Raw genomic sequence first — 10,666 nt, 5'->3', positions numbered from 1 at the left:
CTTTACAACTGAAGAATGGCAGTGCTTTTGCTTTACAGTATCCTTGAATTTTGCTGTGACAAGTAACTTACTAGAGTGTACAAAACTGTGGTCTACATTCAGTGATCAGTCCTCTAAAATTAGAAAGCAGTCATGATAGTTTCACTTTCTTTTTCTTTTTTTTCTTTTTTTTTTTTTTGTGGAGGAGTAATTGTTGAAAGGAGCTAGTGTATGACAGTAGGTTCATGAGGGGCAAGTCCTGCTTGAGCCTGGTCTTGTCCAACAAGGTGACCCACCTGGTTGAAGAGGGAAAGGCTGTAGATATTTAATAGGTCTGTTAAGACATTTAATAAGGTCTGTTTGGGCCTTTTTAAAGCATTTGACACTGTCTCACACAGTGGTCTGGAGAAACTGGCTGCCCATGGGGTAAAGATTGGACTTGATAGTACTAAAGGTCATTTCCAACCTAGCTGATTCTATGACTATGATTTAATACTCTTAGTAAATATATAATAGCACATTTTTTTTTTCAACAATGATGAGTAGAGGCTGACATCTTAAGTATTAACTTCCTTTGATGATGGTATGTGTACTGTATCCATATCAGAAAGCCATACCAGATGATTTTCTTCAAATATACAAATATAGTTTTGGTTCATAACCCAAAAAATTAGTGAATCAGTCTGGTTAAAGCAGTAATTCTTGCTTTGGCTTGTGCAGCATTATTTTCTGGAGTTTTGTAGCAATGGTGTCCTTACTACCATTGCATTTCTTTTCTTTTTCTTATTCTATGCCTTGTTTCTCACAAGGTTTGGGATTTGGTAGCACTGAAGCATGCAATTTATTCCACTTTACGCCTGAAACTCCAGTTCTGAAAAGTTATGTGCAGCTTATTAAACTCAAGTAAATGCTTAGTTGAAGACAGAGGTGCTGTCATTTGAAATCCTGGTTTTAACTTGAGAGTCTTTACTGTCACAATATGTAATATGCTTCAGATATTACTGTAAAAGAAAGTAATTACAGAAATGCTGTCTTATTTTAAACTTTGTTTTGCATATTTAACTGTTCTTTCATTTTTTCAGTATCGCTTCTTGTTTTTCAGAAATTGCTCAAAGACTTAGATGCTACTGAGAGAAGTTCGTGTGCACATTTTTTTGCGTTGATTTGAGCATCTGTGATACACAGTACAGATGGCTTAACTTTTAAGAGATTGGATATGTATCATATGTTGAATATACTGTTTGTTCTTCACCCTTTGCCACAAAAAGATACGTTTGAGCTTCAAGTCTCTGAGGAAACCATTGAGAATGGCTGAAGGTATGGGGGAGTTTATGTACTGGTCGCAGGGTGTGGGGCTAAACTTCTCAAGTGAGGGTGATGGGAGGCATTATGAAAGACACCTTCAAATAGTCTAATGGAAAGGTTGTAGTTATAATCTCGTTAGTATAAGAAGCAGGTCATCAGTTTAGGTTGTGGGATGCAAGTTCATAGCATGCAAAAGCTTGACAGTGCTAAAGAGCATACTTGTAAAATTTGTGGTCATAAGACCCCAAATGCAAGGAATCTGCATGTGGTAAAGAGGAAATGGAGCTACTTTAAAGAGAGGAGTGTGTTGGGGTTTGCTACATGCACAAGCTATACCTAGCCCAGGGTGTCTGTGTGGCTAAAGAATACTTTAAGGCCAAAGAATTTTAGAAGAGAATTTTCCTTTTTTTTTTTTTTATTTTTACTATTACATGGATGTCAGCTTATGACCAGAGTGGTTTGTTTTCTTTAGCATATACAATTTAATGAAATTTTTTTAAATGAGTAGTTATCACTGATCTTGTACGTTGTGGAGAATAATCCTGTAAGCGTACACTTCCAGGAGCTCAGGAACTGGTGAGAAGAACCTGTCTTTCTCCATGAATTTTTTTTTGCACTGACACAGGAAAAAGGGGGAAGGTGGAATTTCTTGTCTTCAGGACTTCCTGTTTTCTTTTTCTTCCCTCTGGAAAGTAGCTGGGTTGAGAAGCCCAGAAACAGTGGACTACCACTGATCATAGGTATGAAGTACAAATACGTGCTTTGAATGTAAGATTCTGTCTGACTTTCTTCTTTCCATAAAAAGCTTAGGTGCCTCTCACTGCTACTGATAACGACTTTCTAAGGAGGAGCAGGGCTTATTCCAACAAGTAGATAAGAAATAATAAAAGTGCTAAAATTAGTTATATGTCCCTTTCTTTGTTTTGGGGTGGCAGAGCCTGGGAAGGTTGGAAACTGTCTTCACAAATTTGGAAGGACAAGAATTGCTCAGTTCAGATTTGGAAAACTGTGTACAACTGTTACTTACAAGGTCTTTCTCTTTTTACTATGAAGAGTGATGGCCTTGTTTTTTCTGATTGAGGTATTTTGTTGGGTTTTTCAATGTGAATTATTTGAACTCTGATACACTGCTGTTCTTATCTTCCCTATTCTTTGTTGGAAGCATACATTATCGTTTGAAAAAAGTTGTCTTTGCGCATTAAATGTAAAAATGAGATAGCTGAAAATGAAGCATGTCAGTCATCTGTGTTGTTAATACTTGATATGCTGTATTAAGGCTGTAGTGAGACCACTCAGAGGAGGGGATTTTAACAGTTCCAGACTTGACAGCTGTAGGCATTTAGTTCACTGAGTAATTAGCCACTTTGATGAGCAATATAGGCAAATGGTGCACTTAAAGTACACTTCTGTTGTTTCTAAGCATATTTGTTTGTTTGTTTTTACCTGTTCCAGACTGTGTTGTGAGAAAGGTGATGTTTTGCTGTGTGATTATAATCATGAAACAATTTACTAACACTGCAGTAGTAAATTCTGGTAGATCCAAAGTGTCTAATAAACAAGGTCCTGTGGTCTTTTAATTGGACACTAAACCTGCAGGCATCAGTATTTACATATATGAAGCCACTACGTAACAACTTAATGTATCAGAATTTTGCTTTTACATCACATTTTCTTCGTATACGCTTCCAGATATTTGTAACATAGCAGTGTTTCAGCAAACTATAATTTTATGTCTACCTCAGGATTTAGTTCTAAACAATAACAGGTATCCTGATTCTAGTGCTACTTTCAATAAATTCTTTTAAGTTGTATGCATTTTGTCAAATAAATTTATATCCAATGTTTTATTAATGTGACATAATGAAATACTTTGTGCATCTGGCCAGTTTATCACTCTGTGTCTTTGTGGTTTTTTTGTAGATAATTGGCATACTGGGGAGAAGTGCCTTGCCCCTTGTCTTGAAGATGGGAAACTTCATGAAGGAACAATATCTTCTATTGAGAAGGACAAGAATGGAAAATCATTTGCTGTTGTATCATTCTCAGAGTCTGAAGAAAGGAAAATATTAATAACTAAACTTTGTAGAGTCAAAGACAGAAGAGGGCCCTGGAAAAGCTTAATATTTGATGATCGTGATCTGGAAAAGCCTTATTTTCCTGACCAGAATTTTCCATCTCCTGCAGTTGCTTTTAAATTATCTGACAATGGTGATTTTATTCCATATACAATTAACAGATACCTACGTGATTATCAAAGGGAAGGAGTCCAATTTCTGTATGGACATTATGCTAATAAAAGGGGGTGTATTCTTGGAGATGATATGGGCCTTGGAAAGACAATACAGGTATTCTTTAAGTTTTTTTGGCAATGTATTTTCTATGAGGTTTTAATCGTTTTAAAAATAACTTATTTAAGAATGCCATGTCAGTGAGCTTAACCTCCCTTTGCTGTTGTGGAGTTGGAGGTGGCAGGATGTGACTGTCCAGGACAGCACTTAGAGTCAGGAGGCACTGCTGATTTAAGATCACTCCTGATAAGTGTCAAAACTGGGCTGTGTCCCCTTTTGGTGTAAGCATGGATAATGACAGTGGTTACAATGTTAGTATTCATTTTATGTTGAATTTACCTGGAGGATTACCTGTACATCCTATGAAAGGAGTCTGCACTGGAGTATGCTAAAAGAACTTACAACCCTTATCAGACTTTTCTTTCAATATCTTTTTTTTCCTGAAAACAAATAGTTCAGCTGTACTGGGAATGAATAGGAGCAGCCACATTTACTCCCATTTCTGGAAAAAGTGCTTAAATGTCCTATGTTATTTTTATTACTCTTTTGGAAATACAACTTTGGTTGATGAAAAGACAGAATGTAACAGGATTTTTCCATTATGCTTTGAATCAGTGTGGCCCAAATGAATTATTTATTTTACTAAAATTAGGGTGATTTTACATTTGAGAATTCCCTTTAATCCTTTCTGTTTTAAGCCAGCAGCTTGAATCCTGTGGTGGCTAGTATTTGTCCCTCTCTCTTTTTCTCCCTCTGTGTGTCAAATGCAAGATCATTGCTTCATTGACAAATACAGGCTGTAGCTTCTGTTGTCCTTCACCCTTCCATTTAGGATGATGGCAGACACCCTTCAGTGCAAAGAAGTATTATTCTGTAGCAAGTTTGACAAAAGGAGTGAGTAAATTAAACTGGCAAAACCTCTCTGGATAGAGCATTTAGAGGTCCCTCACGAATTTGTGTAGCTGCTGCTGATCTGTTGACACGTTTATTGAAACTAAATTTCATCCATTTACCTTGTGTTTTACTTAAGCTTGACTATGTTTCTTGTCCATGGCAATTTAAGAGCTCTGTACTTACAGAAGTTTGTTACTACTCAGAACTGCAAATAATCTGATTTCCTGTAGCAGGAAGCATCTATATAAGACAGTAAATGGGGCAGGAGGAAATGAGTTGTCTTGCTTGCATCTCGTGTATTTGTACCTCAGAGCTGATTCTGTAATGACTTGGTCACATTTGTCACACAGTGATAGTGTGTTCCTGTGTGGAATTCAGATCTAGTGGTTATTTCTTTTCCTCGCAGTGTCAAGTTTTGAAGAGTATCTTGTGTATTACTTATAAAACACAGTATTTATGTTCAGGTTCAGCAGGGGAAAGGCAGTCCAGGATATGAAGTAAAAGAGGATTTCACTTAGTTAAAAAAGAAGTGTTAGTTAAACTTCAAGTAATGGTTTAGTCTTACAGAAAACTTATATTTGTCAATTGCATAAGCTTTATTGTTTCTGAATTATAGGGTGATTTATGACATAAAGGGTGTTCTAGACAACTTTTGCATTTTAATATTCTTTGTACTTCTGAACTGATTTTTGCTTTAATTGTCCTGACTGTATGGCTGTTTAATTTCAAGATGAAGTTGAGGTGGGGGCAAGTAGAATAATGTTGTTTCTTAATGTGATCGCACTAAGTTAGTTTCCTAGCAAGGCCTTTAGGTTGCTTCGTGCTCTATCTCGACAAACCAAAGGTTTGTCATCACAGTTGCCCTTTTGTAGTCTTTTCTATTGTTAAATTTGTGATGCATAATTCTTCCGAAAGAAGATCTGGAAGACACATGGAGCTTTTATGTTCAGTTGAATTTCATTCTTACTCTCAAAAGGATTGAAGAAAAAAAATTAAACGTGAAAACTCGCAGTTCCTCTTAGCGTCAGTTCATATGAAATATTATCTATGCAAATGTTTGGTTTTCTTTTCTCCTGTGTATCTCTTTCTCACCCTGTGGCCCCATATGTGATGGATTTCTTCTTTCTTTTGCTCATCAACCCTTACTCTTCTTGGGTATTTTTTCTGGACTTCTGCACTCCTGTCTGGCTCTTTCTTCTCCACCTTCTCTTCTTCCGCCTTCCATTAGGGGGAGAAAGTTCTTGAAATTTCTTCCTTTTTGGAAATCAACAGCTAGTAGCTTTACTGCAGCCCTGCTATGAACAGCTGTGTAGCAGCTGCAAAAGGAAGGGGCTGGAGCTGACTGCTCAGAGTAAAGGCAGCCTGTTGAGTTTTCAAAAGAAGGGCACCCCTCTGATGATGCATCTGGTCCTTGCTGCTGCTTAGCCCCATGGATACCTTTTATCCCAAGTGGATTTCATCAATAATGCGTGTACTGGCCAGTCTCTGTGCCTTCTTCCTGTTTTGGATTGTCATGGGAGAAGTTTGTAATAGCCTATGCAGGGATGTTTGTCCTTGCTGTGGTGTATAATAATGAATGCCTTAATCATAATCAAAGGAAAATCACCTTGACCGTTTTGGGACAGATAAGATAGTGAAGCCTAAACACAACAGGAAGAGCTGGTTTTGAAGTTAATGACAGGAATTGGAAGGAATGGAGTATACAGGAAACAACATACTAGTGAAAATTGTTAAATTAAGCTCTAGTTTAAACCTCTTGCTTTTTCAGAAGTATAGTGGGGAGTATACTTCTCCCTAAGAGATATTAAGCAAGTATCTCTTCCTTCTTTTTTGCTACTGAGTCAAGTATCATCCTGAAAATGGAAAACTGCAAGGCATACCTCAGTTTTAGGTTTTCTGAGTTCATTCATAGTCTCTTGTGTGTTTTGGGGACTTTTCCACTTAGTGGATGAACGAGTGAAATAGAGCAACTAGTTGCTCTTATTGTGAATTCAGGATTCTCCAAGGGAAGGGGTTCCTATTTTAAAAATTAGATTGATTTAACACAAAACCCCCCAAACAAAATCCCAACTCCGATCCAAACCACTTTACAACATCCCATCCAAGATTTTGTCCTAAATGTTTTGGGTTATATTTGGGGGTTTTTTTTTGTTTGTTTTTTGGGGGGGGGTTGTTTGTTTGTTTGTTTTTCAGTGGATCTCCCTCAGTTTCTGCTTGCATTTTTGTACATAATCACTGAGAATTGTTTTCTTCCTCAAGGTCATTTCGTTTTTGGCTGCAGTGTTGCACAAAAAGGGAACACGTGAGGATATTGAAAATAATATGCCAGAATTTTTACTGAGGACAATGAAAAAAGAACCCAAGTGTAACCCCAAGAAGGTACAGCTTTTAGTGATACAAGCTTAAGGATTTTGGTAAAAGGCAATACTTGGAGTTGTTTTGGTTTTTTTTTCATTTTTTTTGCTTGCTTTCAGAGTTTATGCATACTTATTTTTAAAATTCAGCTAATTTGGCGGATTAAGGGCTCATGGTCTTCATAGTAGTGCTAGGGAAACCTTCAGTTTTCCAGACTGTCATAGTGCATTATTTAACTGTTACTGTTGAATCTGGTAAAACTGTTGATCAGCACTAACACAAAACGTTTGGAAATACCTGTATGACATCTGTGGCTAGAGTAATTTGAAAAGCCCCTGTCAGTGAATAGAAAACTACAGTTTTGTGGGATTGTGTTTCTCAAGTAAGAAAAGCATATGCACATGTATTAACAGGATATATAAATAATTAAGGTGAACGTATATATTTGGAAAATTTGTTAATATTCTTGTGACTGCACATGTTTTCTTGAATGAGTGTCATAATTTCTGGAGTTAAGACTGATGATCCAAGGACCTGTATTTGATTAGAGCTAGTAAAGATACATTTAAAAGCTCTGTGTGAATGAGAGAAATCTGAAGATTGTTTTAAGTTTACCCAGCATAGGACTTAAGGAATTTCTGGTTTTGAGTACTGTTTTTATCATATTGAAAAAATTGGAATATTTGGCAGTGCTGTTCATATGACTGTGGCTCTCTGAGGAATGGATACGGGTTTCTCAGGACATACAGGCAAAGAGGAAAAAGTGAAGGGGTAGCGCATCACATAAAAGAAGAAAAACAACCAAACAAACAAGGAACACTCCTGACTGGTAATAAGAGAAAGAGTTTCACTTTGAGGCCATTAAGTACTGAAGGAGGTTACAGAGAGAGGTTGTAGACCACTCCCATCCCTGTGGGGATTTGAATACCTGAACTGAGGGAGCCCTTAATACCTGTTCTTAATTCAGTGTTACCACTGCTTTGACCAGAATGTTAAGACTAGAAACTTCTTGAGAGCCCTTCCCACCTCACTGATTTTATTATTCCACGATATTAAATCAGTTGTATGATCTGTCTTACATTTTTAAAGCCTTTTCATGTCTTTCTGTTTTGAAGTCATATGATGACTTGTGGATTGGAGGAAGCTGCTTACCCTCTTCATCCTTGTATTTTCTCCATCTGTAAAACATTTTATAACATACAGATGCTATAGCAAAGCAAAGTGGTAGTGTATGTCTTATTGCAGTTTTTAGAGTGTAGTTTGAGTAATTAACACTACTTTGTGGGGTTTTAGTATTACAGTACATTTGTATTATTGACATACAGTACCTCTGTATTATTCACAAACTGTGAGTAAACTGATTACTTTTGAATTTGTAGTGATTCTTCAGGTATTTTCTGTATATGCTTTAAAGTGACAGAATTAGACATGTTGTTCAAAGTGTTGAAATCAGTAAAATAGATATCATGCTTTTGCTTTCTGTTATTGAGGAAGAAGTGCTAAGTTGCAGTTTTTCCAGTAATACTGTAACATCTTTATTTTCAGACTTTCCTCATAGTGGCCCCTCTTTCAGTGCTTTACAACTGGAAGGATGAGTTAGACACATGGGGGTACTTTAAGGTCTGTGTCTTACATGGCAGTAAAAAAGATGATGACTTCAGTCGCATCAAGCAAGGGAAATGTGAAGTTGCCCTTACAACGTATGAGGTGCTTCGCCTGTATTTGGATGAATTTAACAGGTAATGATTTTAATGTATTTTTCTACACACAGAATTTTAACTATATTGTTTTGCATTATTCTTTGCAAGTACTTATTCTTCCTGTGTGATATATATATACTGTTAAATTCAATGACTCACTGTGCTGAAGAGGAAAATCTCATTTAACTGTCTTTGCAGGGTTTACCCTGTTATCTTTATTATGGGATGCTGAGGAAAAGTAACTAATTGAATAGTTTTCTTAAAGGTAGCCTACACCATTCATGAAGTGTCTCTAAAAGGCATAGGAATTGCTTGTCTGAAAACAGGTGGTTGCTAAAAGATATGCAGAAGATATTTTCTGTCTTTCAGTATAAGGTAAAAATCTGGAATTTTTAGCAAATGTTCAAAATGTGCATTTTCCTTGTTACTGCATTTTTCACCAGCTTCAGGAAATCCTTGAGTCCGAAACTCGAGATAAAAGACGTATATTTGTGTGTGTATGGTTTTAAATACCTGATGGACTTAGTAGAATCAAGGTCTTTCTGACAGTGGATGTATTATATATGCTACTTTATTTCTTCATGGCTGTCAGGATTTTCAAACTAGGAGTTTTGCCTTTCCTTTGGCTATGTTCAGGAAATAGGTATATATGCAGAACAGATCTGACCGACCGCTTGCAAATACATTGCTGCAGCATACAGATTTACCCATACTCTGTTTCTACAGAGCATGTGGCTGGATGAGCCTATGACCTTGATGCTGGGGAGGTTATGTGTCTTGCTTAACTAGAATGATGGATTGGTCTCAACTGGTCTTAAGTAATTAACTATTGTGGAGAAGAATGCATGGGATCAGTTATGCGTGTACATCCACATAGTGAGAGGTTAAGTTGAAGGAGCTAATATATAATAGTTTGTTGGACCCTCTTCAGAAGCTCCCAATTTTTAGCAGATCTTAGGCACATAAGGAACTTAGATATGAAAGAATGTATTTAAGAGGCATCAAAAATGCCACAAGTTTGGCTTTCAGATTAGTGAACTAAATGCAGCCCATTCAGGAGAGAGGTTTCTTCCTAAGCATGTCTGTTTCAGCTTTTTGGAGTCTGAAATATTATTGAAGTGGATATGATTTTGTCGTGAAATATGCATTCATATATATATAAAGCAGTCTCATACAGTTAACAAATCTCTTCCTATGTACTTGATAAATTAGTATCACAGGATACATACAGGTCATTCTACCTCCGAGTTTTATGCTTGAAATCAGCTGCAAAATACCTTTCAGTTCTTGCTTCTAGATACGTTTCTCCTAGTTGCAAAATCACAAAATATTTAAACTCCTCTGCCATATTGATATCATACACATAATGAAGAAGTTGAGTGATGTAGAGCACCATGCAGATTGAAGTGCTTTCAGTCTACTTCTAGTTACACTGGATAGTTTTCATTGGGAAAATGAAGCATACCTGCATTAAGCATCTTTCAGTAGTTTATCTTCAGAAATTTAATTTTTCTAACTCTTACTTATGAGCGAAATTAGTGCTGGTGAGATATGCTGTATTGATTGCTCCAGATACTGAAAACTGCTTTCTTCAGAGAAAGCATTTGATACGTTTAGCATTAGTTCATTTATTTGGCTATATAGTTTAGCCATTATACTCAACTATGGCAGTTGAATTTATTAAACAAACAGACTACAGAGAAACTGAGTAGTGTAATGCAATCAAAAAGCAATAGTGTGTGGCTTGTGTGGCTGACTTCATGTCGAATGATGGGATAAGCAGTTTCAGTTAACACAGTATTTTTTGCTGATCTGCAGCGTAGAATGGTCTGCTGTAATAGTGGATGAAGCACATAGAATCAAGAATCCAAAGGCTCAAATAGCTCAAACCATGAAGTCATTAAAATGCAGCGTTCGCATTGGTCTTACTGGAACCATTCTTCAGAACAATATGAAGGAACTTTGGTGTGTTATGGACTGGTAAATAAAACTTTATTTATTTATTTATTTTTATTTTTTTATGGGCAAACATCTCTGTATGTTAACCATGTAGTGGGGCTGGGAAGGAGATGGATGATATGGACCCATCTGTGTCAGAAAACCCAACAAGTTGTAATCCTCCCCCCAAAAAAACAATGTTTTGTC

At 36.6% G+C, this 10,666-nt stretch overlaps 1 protein-coding gene across 6 annotated transcripts in view; it reads left to right on the top strand.

Moving 5' to 3' along the window:
* Positions 1 to 987: 987 nt before the first annotated feature.
* The window catches only part of ERCC6L2 (ERCC excision repair 6 like 2), a 31,555-nt gene continuing 21,876 nt past the window's right edge, over positions 988 to 10,666 (top strand). For 2 of the 6 annotated variants that reach the window (XM_062640017.1, XM_062640044.1), the window contains exons 1-5: positions 990 to 1,296; positions 3,205 to 3,629; positions 6,726 to 6,845; positions 8,367 to 8,560; positions 10,340 to 10,501. In XM_062640017.1, the coding sequence (XP_062496001.1) occupies positions 1,287 to 1,296; positions 3,205 to 3,629; positions 6,726 to 6,845; positions 8,367 to 8,560; positions 10,340 to 10,501 (911 nt within the window). In that variant the 5' untranslated portion in view covers positions 990 to 1,286. Of the gene's footprint in view, positions 1,297 to 3,204; positions 3,630 to 6,725; positions 6,846 to 8,366; positions 8,561 to 10,339; positions 10,502 to 10,666 lie in introns of all 6 variants that reach the window. The other 4 variants (XR_009968786.1, XR_009968783.1, XM_062640026.1 and 1 more) reach the window with 4 other exon arrangements.

This window comes from Pezoporus occidentalis, unplaced genomic scaffold, assembly GCF_034315485.1.
Source record: "Pezoporus occidentalis ecotype Australia unplaced genomic scaffold, CSIRO_AGI_Poc_V1 ctg117, whole genome shotgun sequence".
In the NCBI taxonomy this organism is placed as follows: Eukaryota; Metazoa; Chordata; class Aves; order Psittaciformes; family Psittacidae; genus Pezoporus; species Pezoporus occidentalis.
Note: the sequence above shows the minus strand (reverse complement) of the source record. Positions and strands in the feature narration are given on the sequence as shown.